At 40.5% G+C, this 19,510-nt stretch overlaps 1 protein-coding gene across 2 annotated transcripts in view; it reads left to right on the top strand.

Annotated features, from left to right (window-relative positions):
- Nucleotides 1-7,911, top strand: part of LOC149302759 (AT-rich interactive domain-containing protein 2-like) — a 34,920-nt gene extending 27,009 nt beyond the window's left edge. The window contains exons 15-22 of one of the 2 annotated variants that reach the window (XM_089482106.1): nt 141-1,288; nt 1,349-2,983; nt 5,877-6,031; nt 6,121-6,259; nt 6,364-6,449; nt 6,955-7,075; nt 7,443-7,534; nt 7,767-7,911. In XM_089482106.1, coding sequence (XP_089338232.1) covers nt 141-1,288; nt 1,349-2,983; nt 5,877-6,031; nt 6,121-6,259; nt 6,364-6,449; nt 6,955-7,075; nt 7,443-7,534; nt 7,767-7,911 — 3,521 coding nt within the window. Of the gene's footprint in view, nt 1-140; nt 2,984-5,876; nt 6,032-6,120; nt 6,260-6,363; nt 6,450-6,954; nt 7,076-7,442; nt 7,535-7,766 lie in introns of both variants that reach the window. The other variant, XM_089482105.1, reaches the window with a different exon arrangement.
- The last annotated feature ends 11,599 nt before the right edge of the window (nt 7,912-19,510 follow it).

The following is a 19,510-nucleotide window of genomic DNA, read 5'->3' as shown; positions in this document are numbered from 1 at the left end:
CCAGGTGATAATTTGGTTATTATATAATTATCTATAATAGTTATAAAGACATTTATTGAGTTAGTCCCAAGTAGACTAGGGACTGCCAGCTAGTAGACTTAATTAACATCCATTTTGCTAACATTTTTGTTTGTTTGCAGCAAACCATTTCCAGAGAGTCTCAATAACCAACCAAGCACCTAATCTGACCGCAACACAGATGTCTTTTCCCATTCAAGGCGTCCACAGTGTAGCACAAACAATTTGTCGGATTCCACAAAATCCTTTGAGTCAAGCTCAACAGCAGCATCAAAACTCCACAGTGACTGTAATACATAACAAAACTCCAATTTCGTGTGAAGTTGTTAAAGCTGCTGTAATACAGGGCTGTGTTCAGCATTCAGGCGTTCCTGTTAGTATAGCTTTGGCAGGATCGTCCCAAGCGCCTTTAGTCCAAAATCACAGCGTTGCGGGCCAGCAATCTTCTGTTACTGTAGTAGGATCTCAGGCATTATTTCACCATCCATCTGTTATTCAACAGCAATCTCCATTGCATACTGTCGTACCAGGCCAGATAACATCGGGCACTCCTGTAGCAGTGATCCAGCAAGCTGTATCCCAAGGCCACATATTTGGTAGGGTGCAAAACATGCCACCAGGTACGTCAGCAATTACACAAGGGCAGCAGTTAATTACCACATCCTCACAAACTGTCCAGGTCTCATCTCAGCAATCTCAAGCTTCAAACCAGCAAAATGATACTGTAATCATAACACCCCAACAGTACGTAACAACGTCTTCATCTAACATTGTATCGGCGACTACCGTGCAGAGTTTCCAAGTTGCAGCTGGGCAGGTAGTTACCATAGCAGGAGTCCAAAATCCCCAAACGTCTAGAATTGGTTTTCAAAACATTGCTCCTAAACCCCTTTGTTCTCAGCAAGTATCTTCAACAATGGTTCAACAGCCTATCCAGCAACAGCCCCAGCAGAGTGTTGTGATTGTCAGTCAGACATCCCAGCATGGTCAGGCATATGCACCAGCCATTCACCAAATTGTGCTTGCTAATCCAGCCGCTATTCAAGCTTCACAAACTGTTCAGTTAACAGGTCAGACAAGCATGTCCCCATCTTCTTCTACAATAACACCTACAAATAACCAGCTCCCACCAATTATGACCTCTCCTCCTACAACTCCAGTTCCCCAAGGACCTCCTCCTACTGTTAGCCAAATGCTTTCTGTAAAGAGACAACAGTTGTCACCAGCATCTCCCCAGCAACAGCAGGCACAAGCTCAGCAACAGGCACAAGTACAAGCTCAGCAACAGCAACCACCCCAGCAGGTGCAATTACAGGTACAGCAGCAGCAGCAGCAGACTCCCAGTGGAGGAGTTGGACATGCCACTCCAGGTGAATCAAGCCTCATTAAACAGCTGCTTTTACCAAAACGAGGACCTTCAACACCAGGTGGAAAACTTATACTTCCTGCTCCACAAATACCTCCCCCAAATAATACACCATCACCTAGTCCCCAGGTTGTTTACCAAGTGGCAAATAATCAGACACCTTCGCTTGGCGTCCAAGGACAGCCACCAGCTCCACAAATCCTTGTAGGACAACAGAACGTGCAGTTAGTCCAGGGTGCAATGCCTAACCAGAATTCAGTGCAGACCGTTCCAATCTCAAATTTACAGATCTTGCCTGGCCAGTTAATTTCTAATTCCCCGGCAACCATTTTCCAAGGAACAACAGGCAATCAAGTTACCATAACAGTTGTGCCAAACACAAGTTTTGCTACTGCAACCGTAAGCCAGGGTAATACAACTCAGATTATTGCACCGGTGAGCGGGACGCAAACAGGAGTTGGCCTTCAGGTACAGAGCCTACCTGCTGCTCTTTCCCAGCCAGGTAGCCAATTACCAGGATCTGCTGCTTCTTCCCCATTTAAAGGTGATAAAATAATTTGCCAAAAGGAAGAAGAAGCAAAGGAAGCCACAGGTTTGCACGTACATGAACGTAAAATTGAAGTGATGGAAAATCCTTCCTGTCCAAAAGCTTCTGCAAACACCAGCAATGGTGACACCAATGACAATGACGCCCAAACGGGAAATCTTTTAAATGGTAAAAAATATGACTCCAGTCTACCTCCTTCAAACTCAGGGAAAACTCAGAATGAGGCCAGTCAGGGTCTCCTGGTCACAAATGGGTCATCTGTGGAACAGGGGGAAAACGGAGCTCCCGGGAAACAGTGCTCTGAGCCGACTGATGTGCAGGATACAAAAAATGACTTAAAAAGGCCACAAGTTAATGGGATTTGTGATTTAGACAGCTCTCATATGAGCAAAAACATTCCAAATCACAAAGCTTCCAACCATGTGGGAAATGGGGAAATCTCTCCAATGGGGCAACAAGAACTTCTTCTGAATTCTTCACAAGTAACTGCCAAAGGCGATCAAGTTGAAAAACTTTCTAATGGACCTATATTACCCAACAGTGTGTCACATTTTGCAAGCAACATTAATGATGCTTCTAGTCTAGCTATTCAGATACATTGTGGCAACCCTACAGACTTGCCTAATGGACCCGTGCTTTCAAGTTTGAATTCAGATGTGCCTCAGCAGCGACCATCCGTAGTTGTCTCCACACAAACTACAGCTCCTGTTTTACCAGGACATCAAGTTTTCGCTTTGTCCCACACAGGACCTAGAGTTTCGCCGTCTGTCCCTCCAGCGGATGTTCGATCTAATGGCACGGCAGACTGCAAACCCGCTAAGAGACCAGCAGATGAGAATGGCAGGGAATCGGTCCCAGTCATTCCAAATAAAGTGGGTGTGAGGATAGTTACAATTAGCGATCCTAATAATGCGGGCTGCAGTGCTACAATGGTTGCTGTTCCAGCAGGAGTTGATCCAAGCACTGTGGCTAAAGTAGCAATAGAGAGCGCTGTTCACCAAAAGCAGCAGCAGCAGCACCCACAATCCTTTGTACAGACTATGGTTGCGCAGGTGAGTTTACATTTTTTGTGTGTTCGAATAAGGTGAAGGGCTCAGCTGTCCCAATGCATAGAGAATGGTGTCAAAGAAATCGCCCAACATTATCTATACACTATACAGGGCCGGCAAAGCCCTTGCTGCAGGAGAAGTTTGCTGGTGTTGTGCTTCATACAGTATAGTGAAGTCAGGGGTATCAGATGTTCCTGCAAGCCGGTGAATACACCCTGGTCTCTCCGCATGCAAAACTTGTTTTGTTTTTTTACGTGAAGGACGCACGTGGGCACAAAATATGAGATGCTTGATATTCGTACTCCTTATTTAACGCTGACCTGCTATTTTTGTTTTCTGTAATGGAAAGTTTGTGTTTAAATGTTTCTATCGGAAAATGCTGACGCAGAACAGAAAATGTACAACTCACAGGGGAGAGAATGACCTTACCTTAGAGAAGATAGGCTAGTAATAATTGTGTGTACTTCAATTCTACGATGCATAGGCTTTCTTTTAGTTTAGTTCAGTGTTTGGGCATTGGATTTTGTACATTTTGAGGAGCAATGTCGTTTGATGCCGTGATATAGCAGTTTCTGTTCTTCCTAGGCAGATAGTAAATTCAGACATAGTCTGTGTTTGGACCAGATGCAAAGAACTGTTGCCCCGCCATGTGCAATGCCTTGTTGGGTTGGGAGTGATTCCAGCAGAACGTATCGTGCGATGTATGAATGCTGTGTATATAACGATTGATGAAAATACACGATTCCCGGCTAGATCAGATAGTGACTGCTCGTTGTATTATTGCAGACATTACTAGACTGCTCAGTACATGTATATTCGTGTGCCATACAAGCCTGTGTTGTCTCCGTAGTTATCACCGCTGTTATTTTATTTTTAACATGTGTAACTGATACATGGTGGAAGTGTGTTGTGTACCTTTCTAAGTTTCAGCTTCGTTGCCTTGTGAAGTTCGATGAAAAGTATTTTTGCTTATTTTGTTCTCAATAAAGGCACTTTCGTTGTGGCCGATAATAATGAAATGAGAGATGGTATTGCAGCCAGAAACGGGCAATTCTCCAATTGTGATTAGATGTTATGGGTGTTTTTTATTTTTCTGTCCCAGTCCACAAATCTGAGTGTAAACTCGCTGTATTACCTTCGGGTGCGCAGTCCCTTCATCGTGGATTAACTGTTTGTAGTTTGGCCGCTATCTTTGTGCAGTACTTCGCCTACTGTACTTGATGCGTTATGTCCTCTAGTTTAGAAATTATATAAAGTGTTTCTTTGGTATAGGGAGTTATACCTTTAGTGTTTGCAGCATTTTTTCTGGAGCACTTTTCATGATATTTTTTTTTTGCACTAGCCTAAATATATTTTAGCGCCTGACCACTATCCAGACAATCACTGTCCTCGTGTTTAGTTTGTGTTTAGTCTGCTCTGTTTTTTTAAGTTATATATTTTTTTACTCCAGCGCTTCTCTATCGCACAAACTGGTTAAATGGTAACTATCTTACAAAAGCCTTTGTGGTAATTTGAGGTTTTGGTTACTCTGAGAAACTTCACAGTGTTGCAGCTGAATGGTAGATGGTTTTGAGAAGAAATTGCTTATTTACTATACTGATTTAATTGAATGACCTACTTGTTGATTCTTGTGTCTCAAACCATATGTTGTCAGCCTGTATTGTGAAGGTCCCGCTTGACGAGGGGAACTGGCCTCGGATAAATGTTCTGCAGTGAATATGCTGTGGAAGGAGGTGGATTTGCTCGCAGAGTTTTTGCACCCAAAGTCTCAAGGCTGATGTTTTGAAATCCATCATCATCTGATGCTGATTGAAAGAGAACCAGCTCAGCCCCTGTAATCCAAACATTACTGCCTTTAGTCCTTCTTTTGTGGTGCAAGATAAAAGAGATATATATTGTTTCAGCTAAACTGTGAAGTTGACGACTTCTGGGTTTTGAGACCAGGCATGAGTCACACAAAAGCTTTATAAACCAGTCTGTGACCTGCGGTTGACCAAATGATGTAGGCAAGTTGTGCCTAGCTCTGGGTCTCGAGGCCCATCATACGCATAGGGTTTCAGGACATCTTCAGAAAGGCTGCGTGTGTTCTTCTTTGCCTTCACCGAGAATCTTCACCAGCGTTTGAGCTACTTCACTGATCTGGATTGAAATTGCACAATAATGGGGGGAAAAAATAGAGTTAAACACCAACCGCCTCCGGCGATAGAATCTGTTTTGTTGACATATTTTAATTGACCTTATAATCCTAAGAGGATCCCGCTCCTGGTTTTGTCACCATAATGTCAAACGTCTTTTAGGTAAAATTAAGATATTGTGACACAAGATTTTGGTTTGAATCCTCTTAGAGAAAGCACAGGTTGCATGCCAGACCGGGTAAATCCCACAGATCAGGTAGCCATGGCTTCAAAAATGTTTTACTGCAGGAGCCTTTTTTTTTTTTTTCTTCTTCTTTCTTTTGTAAGCTTTTTGTTATTATTTCACATCAAGGGTGGATCCATTTACTTCTAAACACTACATAGATTGATCCAGACCTATGTGCTAGTGATGTTCATTTCTAATTGCGTGCTGGTAATTTAGGTCGATGTCTTTAGCCACGTTGCAGATATTAAGAACATGGTGTTGCGCAGCTAATTACACTTAATTTTTTTTTACGATGGAAACACAAATTTTTTACACACTTTAAGGGTTTAAAAAAAAAATGTACTTAAATTATGATTGAAATTGAATGAAAGTAAATGTTCAGTCTTTCAGCTGGTTCTCTTGATTTAACTTGATCTAAATCCTAGTTTAATCTGTGTAAAAAGTCTAATATATAACATTTTGTTCTTTGTTTCCTTTGGATAATACGATTTACAAATGCGTATTCACCATGTGCTGATTATTCCTCCCCTTCCAGAGTACACCTGTGACAACACTACCAGCACTGCAAGTACAAGGCCACCTAGTCAGCTCTCAGCCCTCGTCATACCCTTCAACGACCGCCAGTCACCACACGGAGCAAATGAAAAAACCGGGACAGAACTTTATGTGTTTATGGCAGTCATGCAAGAGGTAAATCCTTCTATTCTCTCCATACTGTGTCTGAAAACGCAGAAACTTTAACAGAAACTCATCTTTTTTCTGCATTCTCTTTTTATAAGGTGGTTTGAAACTCCATCCCAGGTTTTCTACCATGCAGCAACAGAGCATGGGGGTAAAGATGTGTACCCCGGGCAGTGTCTGTGGGAAGGCTGCGAACCTTTTCAGCGCCAGAGGTTTTCTTTCATTACCCACTTACAAGTAAGTCCGCTCGTTTGTTTAGTCAGTAGGTCAAATAAAATCACATGCCGTTTTGAGTGTTTGTTGGAAAATACAGTGTTTACCTATTTTTGTCTTTTTTCTAGGACAAGCACTGTTCGAGAGATGCTTTGCTAGCAGGTCTAAAACTGGAGGAGCAAGGACAGGCTGGGAATCAAAAAACTTCCAATAAGTAAGATAAAGCATTGTTTAAATGAAGTACAAACATGTTCATCTTCATGCAGTATGAAACTCTCCCTTGGGTTTCCTATTGTAAATAACGCTTTTATAGTTTCCATAATGACCCACTGATTTATTAGGTGATAGAGGGTCGGAGCAATGTAGTAAACTTCATTAGCAATCCTTGTATTAAATTGCTGAGGCCAACAAAGTTCATGTAAAATGAACCTATCATGTTGACAGTTGTTTTTCAAAGTAATGATGCTATACTGTAGAGTGTATGGGTTTTACAGAAACTTCTCCTGAAAAGACATTTCTGTTCCTTAAACTCGTTTAACTTACAGGTAACTTTCTTGCCTTTTAGCCCAACGTCATATGGTTGGCCCAAAACATTGTTTTGCCGTGATCTGTAAACCCCTCTGAAATAGTTCTGTCCTGTTATGTAGTGCATGAATATCTTATCAAACTACGAATATATATTAGTATAGTTTATTTACCAATATGATGTATACTTGTAGACAACCTGCTGCAGGTGCTTCATCCACTCCCAGAGCACAGAAGGCCATTGTGAACCACCCGAGCGCGGCCCTTATGGCATTGAGACGGGGATCAAGAAATCTGGTCTTCAAAGACTTTACAGTAAGTGGACCTTATAGAAGAACCAAAGGGTTCAACTAATGTTATCAATAAGCGCAGTGAACATATTTAAGGCTCTCTGCACATTGCAAAGGTGAATCGGGAACATCATAGACTTTTTTTTATGCATTTGCATTGAAAGTTCCATTAATATTGCAGCAAACTTCAGGGGATTGCCCTTGGCTTCAGCAACAACCTGGTGCTAGTGTTCTGAAAAGCATGTTACCATATCAGTCATTTGCTGTTAACTTAACAGGAAATAGGGGAAATAGGGTTATACGGTCCTGCTGTATAGAAATGACTAATTTCTGCTAATCTACACCTTGTCTTAGTTTTATTTTTTTCCTTTTTCTGCTTTATTTTCCTGAAGGATGAAAAAGAGGGACCAATCACAAAACACATACGATTAACAGCTGCCTTAATATTAAAAAATGTTGCAAAACACTCAGAATGTGGTCGCAGGTAAGTGGCTGTAATGGTGCATCAAATGTCAAATAGAAATAATTCAATGACGCACATAAGTAAGCATTATTGATTTGGATTTCTGTAAATGTTTTTATTTTTATTATGTTTAGCATGAATGCCATTTGAATGCATGCCTTTCAGCTTAGGTTTGTAAGTGCCATAGTATATATTTTGTAATTACTCAGTCCGTATGCCTAAAGGTCATTTTGTTTCTTTTTTCCTTCCCTAGATCGTTAAAAAGACATGAAAACCAATTATCAGTTCTAGCCCTTAGTAATATGGAAGCTTCCTCCACACTTGCCAAATGCCTTTATGAACTCAATATTACAGCTCACAGTAAAGAACAAGAATCAGACTGTGAAATGCTGCAGTGAAAAGAATGCCCATTGTACACCGGGGACTGTGTAGTCAAACAACATTTCAAATACTGTTACCGAGGAAAGCACTAAGTCTTAATGGGACAGAAATCCTAGATTGCATTACTCTATCCTCTCCCACCATGCTTAGAGGAAACGTCACATTGTGATCACAGAATGAATCCCTCTGTTCTCTGTAAAAAAACAAAAACAAAAACAAAAAAATATATAAATAGAAAAAATACATTAAAAAAAGGACAAAAAAAAAAACAAACTGCCACAGGATTTTCAACCAGCAGTCTACAGGATATCTGTCACAGTCTATCAGTCCTGAAGGGAACTGGTGTGTTCAGAATTCAGTACCATCCACATTGGAATAAACATGGAAACGTTGTAAAACCTACATGAGCAGAATAAATAGAAGCATTAAAATATTTTTATCTATATCCAAATGGAGCACATTTTTATATTTACAGAACTCTTTAAGCTGGTTTGGATAAAAATGTCTGCACATCTGTAACCCCCAGCAGTGGTGGGTGCCACCAATTTCTCGCTATGGATTGCGTGTTTTGTTTAGAATTCAGTAGCTTGGTTTTCTTACTTGAGCCAATATATTTTCACGTATTTATTATCATAAAATTTACCAGTCTGAATAGATCTTGTAAATATTGTGAATAGAACACGATTCATGCCACTGCAGCCACTGGAAGAAATGCATTCTGTGGTGTTCTAGAAGCGTTCTAGCTAGGTTCAATTATTTTTTTTTTTTAAAAAGACTTTCCTGTCAATTGTAACTAATTGTGATATATTCTGCGCAGTGGATGAATGTTCTTTAAATTTGTGTAAATAATTCTGGAAAGGTACCGATGCTGTAAAGTCAAAACAGTTTTGTGGAACTGTGATATTTCCCCCCCACTGTTTTCTTTCTTTTTTTTTTTTTTTATTTGTATTATACACCTTGTAGAACTCATTTTGCTGGCTGAAAGAGTATGAAATAATATATCACATGTCATTTTTGTAGAAGAAAAACTATTTGAAGGTATTTTTGGTTTTTTTTCCCCTCCTCCAACATATATCCACTGTAAACGTTTGTCATAGTGCAAGCTCAGAGCTTGTACAGAATTTTTTGTATTTGTAAATTGGTTTAAATACATGGATTTTTATACAGGTTTTCTCCTGTGTTATATTTGCATTAAGTGCAGGTATGATATTTTCTTCACTACTTTTTCTATCTTAATATATATAGTGTGGGATTTTATTGTATTATCTTCCATTCTTAATACTGTACCACATTCCTGCTCAGACCCTGCTCACGTCCTTAAATTTGTTTCTCCTCTCCCCCCCTTTCACCTCGGCGTGAAGTGTATCCATTTATAACTGCCTGTTGTATTAGCATCCAACAATGTGGAAAAACTCCCAGCCACCATTTCTGCTGTGTCCGTAGGATGTGCAGTAAAGATATAGACCTAACAGTTTATGTTATAGAATGGCTTTATTTACTTTGGTGACTGTTTATAGTTTTTAAATAAAAGACTGAACATTTCCTGGTCTCTTATTTTAAAGACGTACATCTGATTGATGAAAAAAAAAGTAGGAAATTGACTGTTTACTTATAGTACTAATTATATTCCTGTTTAAGATTTATTTATTAAAGTTTGTGTAGTTTATAAATATATGAAGATTTTTTTAAATATCCACAAAAAATATACTATTGCTGTTGTCCTTAGGATAAGCAGCATATAACATGCTTTGTTTAGTATAGCTGGTACGAAGAAAAGGCAAATTGGAACAGAACCATACATTTTAAGTGTACTTACAGTAAATCGTATATGATTTCAATTAAATCTTAAACCAAATGTGTTCTGTCGGGTTTTTATGCATTCCATCATGTTTTATCAGTTTACTTAGAAAGAAGTCATTGCATCATCCTTTCATCTTTTGTAGTGTTGTAGCTGGATTATGATTGAGGAGCTTCAAACCCTGCTTTGTTGTACCAGCATTTACCAAGGTATATACACTATATGATCAAAAGTATGTGGACAGCTGTCCATCTTGGCTATGTGAGCTTGTTGGACGTCCCATTCCAAAATCCTGAGTATTAATATGGGTTGTCCCCTTTGCTGTTGGGAAGGCTTTACATGAGACTCCGGAGTGTTTCTGTGGGAATCTTTGCCCATTCATCCAGTAGAGCATTTGTCCAAAAAGTCTTGGTATACTTAAGCATTAAGTAAGGGGTCTCTAGCCCAACCCCTGAAAAATAGCCCCATACCGTTATCCCTCCTCCACCAAACATTACAGTTGGCGCAATGCAGTCAGGCAGGTAACATTATCCTGGCATCCTCCAAACCCAGACTCGCTCCAGAGTCCAGTGACGGCATCCTTTACCACCGACGCTTGGCATCCTACTTGGTGATGTGAGGCTTGCATGCAGCTGCTTGACTGTGGAAACCCATTGCATAACGCTCGCTCCTGCCGCACAGTTTTGTGCTGATATGAATGCCAGTGGAAGTGCGAAAAACTTTACTAGATGAAAGGGACCTCGTCCAACCCCTGAATAACAGCCCCTCCACCAAGCTTTACAGTTGGCACAATGCAGTCAGGCAGGTAAAGCTCTCCTGGCATCCGCCAAACCCAGACTCGCCCAGAGAAGTGTGAATTGTCACTCCACAAAACTAGTTTTTACTGCTACTCTCTTCTACCATCATCACCCAGTCCCATATTCAGAATGACACACGTGCTGTACCACTTCTCTGGAATTCCCTACCCTATTTTGTCAGACTTTCTCTGTTGTGCATTTAAAAAACCCATTGTTTAAAAAAAACAAAAAAACACTTCTTAACACTCAGCCAGCATCTTGATCAAGCCATCTGAATGATCAACATCTACAAAGCATCCCGACTCAACTCTTCTCTATCCAAGCAGTCTTCTACTGTTTCTCTTCCCCCTCAACCACTGATTAGATTGTAAGTTTGCAAGAGCCTCTTATAAGAGGACTGAAAATGTGTGCTTCCTACTCCAGACCTAATGGAGGGTGGTGATAGTGGATTCCTACTAGACATGGGCGCTGGTGTAAAGTTTGTGTTCTGTTCAGAAACCCCATTTGTCTGTCCAGGCTGCCATGGAAACAAGAAATAAACGTGTAGAAGTAGAATTAAAATAACGAGGTTCTCTTAGTTTAGTTACGACAAAGTAGAAATGAGCAAAGATTTTTGTATTGTGCACATTTGTTTTTAGTTTTTGTTGCATTTGTTCGTTTGTTATTTGGATGAATGGACCAAACGGTAAAATTAAGGATGAAAAACTCCCCCTTGCTACAGAAAGCTGATTCGCATAACAACCAGGTGAGTAACCTCACTAGTACAGAGGGGGACAAAAAGGCTAGACAAGGTGTGATGGTAGGGAATTCAATTATAAAGCAGATAAATAGGGTAAAATACCACAAACATCCTGAGTGCTGAGCAGTATGCTGTCTCCCACGTCCTCAGGTTCTGCATGTTGTGGACTTTGTCTGTACCACATGCTATACCGGAGAGGCAGCAGGAGGTTAGGGAGATGAATACGTGGCTGTGAAAGTGGTTTAGGAAGCAGGGCTTTTAGAGAACTGGGCAGACTCTGTAGTTGACTGAAGACTCTATAGCAGGGATGAGCTGCACCTCACTGTTAAGGGGGCGGCAGTACTGGGCTAGCAGGTGGTTGAAGGAGATTTTAAACTAGTGTGGGGCGATTGAAGACATGCTAAAGGCATTAAACTTGTTAGTAAGACTAAGAAAAAGGAAACCACTGTGGTACTCTGCAAATGTGGCAAATATTTTAAAAGAGAATAAGGCAGCTTCTAGGAACTATAAACAGATTCAAAATCATGATGATGGGAGCAAATAAAAAGGTAACCTTAGAGAGGCAAAACACGGAGGAGAACATTTGCAAGGTTAACAGTGATACAATTTAGTTAGATATATAATTAAAAGAAGAAAACTTTAACCAGAACTAAAAACAAATGAAGGGAGTTACAAAAAAAAAAAAAAAAGGATAAAATAGATATAAATGTATAATCCCCCTTGGGGGTGGAAATATACATACTCTTTTGGACCAACTTGAAGTATTCTGGATATTTAGCTTGGGCACTAGATCTCTCAATAGGCTTAATACTCAGTATGCATCATGTAACACAGGCATTATTTAACTTTTTTTTTTTTTTTTTGCTGTCTCTGTGCAAGTTTTTTTAAAGGCTTGTATGCCATCTATTATTATTATTATTACTATTATTTTATCTTTTAATTAAATAGCGCCAACAATTTATGCAGCGCTCAATACAATACATGTATTCAAGGGGAATAACAAGACGAGAATTGACAGACTAAGACAAACCGATACATTGGTGGAGAGAGCCCTGCTCGTAAGATTACAATCTTGAGGGAATGGGGTGACAAACAAGGCACAGAGAAAGGGTGAGCGGTAGTGTGGTGGTAGTATCAGTGACAGGGAAGTTCTAGCAGCTAAGATGGTATGCTTCTCTGAAGAAGTGGTGTCATGATTAACTCATAACGTAGTGGATGCATGGAAGGGTAACCCAGCAGAGGTGGTTAGTTTCTTTGTTTAAGCATTCAATGAGTTAATCTGAGGTTGGTGTGAATGTGTTTTTGTGCATGCCCTCTGTATCTGTTCTGGCTAGAGGGGTCATCTTCCCAAAGGACCCCGTGGTGATTCATGGCCTAACAGATAAGGACCCTGAGTTATAGGAATTCCATTCCTATCTTAAGTGGAATTGGCACATCAAAGATGGGACCCGATTCTTGGAAAAGGTGTCATAATTCGGATTTCTCACGAATCCGGTATTAAAATCGTGAGTGGTGACAGACTACCTGGGGGGATACAGGCAGGATTTGGGGGTTAATTTGGTGTAATTTATGCCTTGTTAAGGGGTGAAGTTAGTAAATCCAGAGGCCTGGTGCTATTAACCCCTTCATGCCCACGCCCTCCACACAGTCACGGCTTGGCAAGTAGTCCTGACCGTGACAAGTGGGTTTTGAGATGTGTCTTGAATGTTGGGAGGGAGGGTGAATGCTGAAGGTTCGGTGGGAGTAGATTCCAGAGTTATGGGGCAGCCCGAGTGAAATCTTGTAGACGGGAAAAGGAAGAGGTGATAAGTGAGGAGGAGAGCCTTAGCCCATTGTTAGAACGTAAGGATCAAGTAGGAGAGTTTTTGCTTATGAGGGCAGAAATGTATGGAGGAGCAGTGTTATGGAAGGCCTTATATGTTAGTACCAGGATTTTAAATTTAATTCTAAAGGTAATTGGGAGCCAGTGTAGGGTTTCACAGAGCAGGGAAGCAGAAGAGGAGCGTGTGCAAGGAAGATAAGCCTAGCAGCAGCATTTAGGACAGACTGTAGAGGATAGAGTTGAGACAGTGGAATGCCAACCAGAAGAGTGTTGCAGTAGTGAAGATGGGAAATGATAAGTGAATGAACCAGAGTTTTGTGGATTCTTCGGTGAGGAATGGGCAGATGCGAGATGATGTTTTTTAGGTGCAAGTGGCAGGATCTGGCGAGGGACTGAATGTGAGGGTTGAAGGAAAGGTTAGAGTCAAGGATGACCCCAAGGCCAATGGCCTGGTTAGTAGGAGAGATAGTCGTGTTCTAATGGTGATAGAGAATTCAGGTAGTGGAGATGGAAGGAGGGAAGACACTGAGTTTAGTTTTAGAAAGATTAAGTTTCAGGTAGCGTTGTGACATCCATAAAGAAATAGCAGACAAGCAATTGGCAATACGGGACAAGAGAGATGGAGAGAGATCAGGAGAAGATAGGTAGATTTGGGTATCATCTGTGTATAAATGATACTGGGGGACTGAACCTTGGGGGACACCAACCGAAAGTGGAAGGGGTGATGATGTCTTGCCAGAGAAGCTGACAGAGAAGGAACGGTTAGACAGAAATGAGGAGATCCAGGAGAGAGCTGTATCTCGAATGCCTATAGAAGCAAGTGAGTCAAGAAGAAGGTGGTGATCAACAGTATCAAAAGCAGCAGCGAGATCTAATAGTATTAGAATGGAGAAGTGACCATTTGCTTTGGCAGAGAGGAAGTCATTGGAGACTTTTGTTAGAGCAGTTTCATGGTGAAGGGTTTTGAAACCAGACTGTAGTGGGTCAGAGGGAATTAGAGGAGAGGAAGTTAGTAAGGCGATTGCACACAATCCGTTCAAGCAGCTTAGAGGTAAAAGGAAGCACAGAGATAGGGCGGTAGTTAATCAGATGGGATCTGAGGAAGGATTTTTTAGAATGGGTGTGATTGGTGCATGCTTGAAGGCTGTTGGTACAGTTCCAGATGATAGTGAAAGATTAAATAGACTTTGTAAGGTGTTATGGGATGGGGTCAAGGGGACAGGTTGTTGGGTGAGAGGAAGAAAGAAGAGTGGCTAATCTTTGGTTGTAGGGGAAAAGGCTGTTTGTATGGGATGAGTGGAGAGAGTGGCGGTGGGTGGTGTAGGAGGGGTTGTAAAGAAGAGAGGTCTTGTCTAATAGTCTCAATCTTGTCTTTGAAATGAGTAGCAAGATCTTGGGCAGTGAGAGAGGTTTGTGGTGTGGGTGTGGAGGGACAGAGAAGGGAGTTGAAAGTAGAAGAAAGGTGTCACGGGTTGGAAGAAACAGAGGATATGAGAGTGGAGAAGTAGAGCTGTTTGGCGAGAGAGAGGGCAGAGTTGTAGGTGCGAAGCATTAATTTATAGTGAATATAGTGAAGTCTTCGCTGGATTTGGATTTTCTGAAGTAGCATTCAGCCGGGCAGCAGCACTTCTGAAGAAACCGTGTGGTTTTGGTATGCCACGGTTGGCATTTCAATTGTCGGGGTAACATTTAGCAATTGGAGCTATGTTGTCGAGGGATGAGGCAAGTGTATTGGTATAAAAAGAGGCTGCTGCGTCTGGGCAGGAAAGGGTTAAAATGGAAGGTAAGAGAGGTTCTAGTGAGGCTGACAGTTGGGTAAGGGTGCTATCTGGTAATTGCCTACAAATATGAGGTAACAAAAAAAGTTTGTTTTGTTGTTAGGGGTTAGCACTGGAGAAAAGGATAGAAGGTGGTGGTCAGACAGAGGGAAGGGCGAGCAGGAGAAATCTGAAAGGGAGCATGATCTGGAGAAAACCAAATCAAGTGAGTGTCCCTCAGTGTGCGTACGGGAATTAGTCCATTGAGAAAGATCAGAAGAGGATGTCAGGGAGAGGAGTTTGTAGTTAGCAGAATTGTTAGATATATCAAAAGGAATGTTAAAGTCACCCATAAGGGATATGAGGAGAAAGGATTCAGTTGCTATTATAATTTCGGATTAAGATCATAGATTAATAAGAGACTTTTATTATAATTTGTTATATTTATTAGGTATAAAGGGTCATTTTGTTGATACCATGACAATAAGAATTGTGCCATTTCTGTACCAATCACGATTAATTATATAAATGCACATTTATATGTAATTTAGATTATGTATTAATTGCATATGCTACATTGATGTACTTTTCTGTAATATCATATATATACTTTTGATTATATATTATATAATGTATTTATTTTTTGATATTTTATTTATACAAGATGAGTTGATTTATTTATATTTATTTTACTTGGTATTTTGAGTTAAGGGGGATGTGCTTGTCCCATTTTGTACTGCTTAATCACGTTCATGTTTATGCCCTAATATTTATAGGGTGTAATCTTCCCTTCAAAGCAGACTGCTTTTGATTAGGCATGGGTGTGCGAAAGCGTCAAAGCTTGAAGTATGGCCCACTGGCTGAAGTCGCCGATTGCTGCTGTCCGAAGAGAGGTCTGAAGTTTCTTTTGATTTTACTTTTTTTGCCATATTGTTGTCCGTTTCCCCTGGATGTGCACTCGTCTGTTTAGGATCGTGGCTGTGGAACATGGAGCCGGGGTGAGCCCGAATAGTTTAGATGGCTAGAGCGTTACCAAAACTGATGGACGTTTGGATAAAGTAGATACGGCCTATCTTGATTTCAGTAAAGCATTTGACACCCGTAGAGAACTCACAAATTGTGAAAATAGTTGAATGATTAACATACCGGTTGAGCGACACGACACAGAAGGATTTTAGTCAAGGATGTATATTCAGAAGAAGGTCTTGTTACTAGCGGGGTACCACAGGGATTAGTAATTTACCATACTTTTACATCTTTGTATTAGTCTGTAACATGGCAAATGGTTTAACCCCTTCGCGACCTTTGCCGGTTCAGGACCGTCATAACAAGAAGGTCACTAAATGACCTTTGACGGTCCTGAACCGTCAAAAAATTAAATAAGCTTAGAAAGTGATAAAGGATCACTTTCTTCGCTTAAACGGCCTTGCTGCAATGCCTCGATGTCGAGGCATTCAGCAAGGCCGAGATCGGCATCGGGGGCCATGTCTGGCCCCTTCCCGGGGCGTCAACAGCCGCCATACATTGTATGGCGGCGGACGCCCGTTTTAAAAGCGTTTAGGAGGCGATCAACGATCGCCTCCTAAACTTAAATGGTGTCGCTGGAATGCCTCGATCAGGAGGCATCCAGCGACACCAAACACTTACCTCTGGGTGGGCTGTGACCGCTCCGGAGAGCGGTCACAGCCGCCGCTGCCGGTGATCTTCGCCATCAAGCAAGATGGCGGCGGCCCGGGAAATAAAACAATAAAGACGAAAAAGTTTGCTAGAGGGTCTCCAGACCCTCTAGAGAACTGGCTCCACTTGCTGGTTGAATACAGGTACTGCATTCAACCATGCAAGTCAATGGAGCCCAGCTTTCTAATCACTATGTGATTAGTAAAATATTCAAAAAAAATAAAAATAAATAAAAAATGGAAAAATTTTTTTTAAAAAAAATGTGCTAACATTTAAAAATAATTATGCAGTGATGTCACTAGATGAACCATCCAGTACCAGCAAAATGTGTAAAAAAAAATATAAAAAAAGTATTAAAAAAATAAAATAAAATTAAAAAATAAAGTTTATTATTTTGAGCAAGTGCTAAAATTTCTCAAAAATCTCAACAAAGAGTTAAAATAAAAGCACTTCAAATACCCAAGGGGTGTCTAATATATAAAAAAAATGGCTGATGGGGTAAATTGGAGTGGCCTAGCTCAAAGATAGGGCATAGGTACAGACTGACCAAAATGGCGAAAAAAAGCGCACTTCCCAAATGTGGCATTTTAAATCTGAAACAACCCGACAAACCCATGCATGTCGGGTATCACTGCACTCAGGAGATGTTCCTGAACACACATTGGCGTGTTGTTTGACAGTGGCATATACCAGGACCTGTATATCTATAACTAAAGTACAATTTGTGTGAAAAAAAAATAAAAAAAATTACTATTACAAAGTTTGACAAAGTGTAGTTCTATAATTGGTGCATGGAAAGGGTTAAAATAACAGCATTTGGAATACCCTGGGGTGTCTAGTTTTCAAAAATATATGGTTTGAATGGGTTAAATTGAGTTAACCGGCTTCAAAGATATTCCAAAGAGGAGAGGGAGGCACAATGACCAAATGACCACCTGAATTACGCATGCCCCAAAAGTAGCCTTTTATCAGCCAAACAATCTGACAAACCCATGCATGTGGGGTATCGCTGTACTCAGGAGATGTTGCTGAACACATATTGGGGTGTTGTTTGACAGTGACATATACCAGCACCTGTATATCTATAACTAAAGTACAATTTGTGTGGAAAAAAAAAAAAAAAAATTACTATTACAAAGTTTGACAAAGTGTAGTTGTATAATTGGTGCATGGAAAGGGTTAAAATAACAGCATTTGGAATACCCCGGGGTGTCTTGTTTTCAAAAATATATGGTTTGAATGGGTTAAATTGAGTTAACCGGCTTCAAAGATGTTCCAAAGAGGAGATGGAGGCAGACTGACCAGATTTGTTAAAAAAGATTTGGAAATCATAAAACGCTGCTTGTACTTATTGCCCTATAACTTACAAAAAACAGCAAAAAAACATAAAAACATTGGGTATTTCTAAACTCAGGACAAGTAGTAGAATCTATTTAGCTAGTTTTTTTACTTGCTTTTTTAGGTGAGTAAAAGATTTTTCAAATAAAAGTCATAAAATGTGTTTTTTTTTCAATTTTTCACCATGTTTTTTTATTTTTTTTTATAGTAAATAAGATGATACGATCAAAATAATGGGTGAGGAGAAAATTACAGCTGAACACAAGCACCACAAAAGTGTCAAAACAGCCTCGGTCCCACAGGGTACAAAACGAAAAATGAGCCCGGTCCTTAAGGGGTTAATGTTGATAAACATAAAAATACATTTGGGATTTAAAAATCCCAAGGAAGAATACAGGATCCTGGCCCGGCCTGTCTTTTTGGTATACGCTCCTGGATTACAATTTGGTTTTGTTTGCTTGCTTTTTACGATAAAGGTGTTTTTGCCTTATATATTTTGTGTCCGTTTGGTTCCTGGTCCCTAACACCCTGGGTCCGCTATCTTGCCCTACAGAAACCTCATGCGACCTTCTGCCAAAATAGTGAACGTCCTCTCCCGATTGGTGGATCAAGGGAGAGGAAGTTATCGGAAGCTTCACCAATTTGGCAGAAGTTTGGGAGCAGGTTATATCTGCGGAGAAACGCACAAAAAGCTGCCAGGGATCACAGGGGAATGTTATATTGTTACCTGCAAATTTCATTGTGTGTCTTCAACTGCAAAAAAGTATGTCCCCACAAATTTTGTTGAGTATTGTTAGGGATCTATGATAAAATATCTGACAGTATATACAGTCTGGTTCAAAAATATTTGGACAGTGGCAGATTTTTCATAATTTTGGCTGTGTATACCACCACTCTGGATTTGAAATGAAGCAATCAAAATGTGATTGAAGTGTATACTTTTAGCTTGGAGTGTACTTACATCCAAATTGAGTGACTGGCTTCGGCATTACAGCATATGCTGTATGTAGCCGCCCCTCCCCCTTCATGGACCAAAAGTAAATGGACAATTGACAGAGAAACTGTTTTATTGCTTGTGTGGGCTGTTTTCTCATTAATGCATTAACAATCAAGCAGTCAAGAGGTCTGGAGTTGGCAATCAGAAGCTGTGAACTCTCAATATGAGGTCCAAAGAGCCGTCAATGAAAGTCAAACATGCCATCATTAGAGGGGGGAGGGGGGAACCAAACCCATCAGAGACATAGCAGAAACATCAGGAGTAGTACAATTTAGTGCATTCTGAAAAAAGGAACAGAGTGGTGAGCTCAGCCACACCAAAAGTCCTGGTCGACCACGGAAGACAACTGTAGTGGATGACCGCAGAATTATTTCCTTGAAGAAAAACCACTTCACAACATCTAACTAGGTCAGAAATAGTCACCAGAAGGTAGGTGTATCATTGTTAAAGTCTATAATAAAGAGAAGACATTGTCTGTGTTTATGTTGATGGTTTACCGCAAGGAGCAAGTCACCGGTAAGCCTAAAGTATAGGAAGGATTAGACTTTGCCAGAAAACATATTCGAATGCCTGCCTAAGAACAATATTTGCCCAAGTGAAAATAAAATCAACCTATACCTGAATGATGGGAAGAGAAGGGAAGAAACAGCTCATGCTGAAATACGATGGAGGCAGTGTCATGACATGGGCA

Source organism: Sceloporus occidentalis, unplaced genomic scaffold, assembly GCF_023333645.1.
Source record: "Sceloporus occidentalis isolate IW3139 unplaced genomic scaffold, rSceOcc1.0.p SCAF_17, whole genome shotgun sequence".
NCBI classification, from domain to species: domain Eukaryota; kingdom Metazoa; phylum Chordata; class Lepidosauria; order Squamata; family Phrynosomatidae; genus Sceloporus; species Sceloporus occidentalis.
The sequence above is the reverse complement of the archived record's forward strand: the minus strand, read 5'-3'. Positions and strand labels throughout refer to the sequence as shown.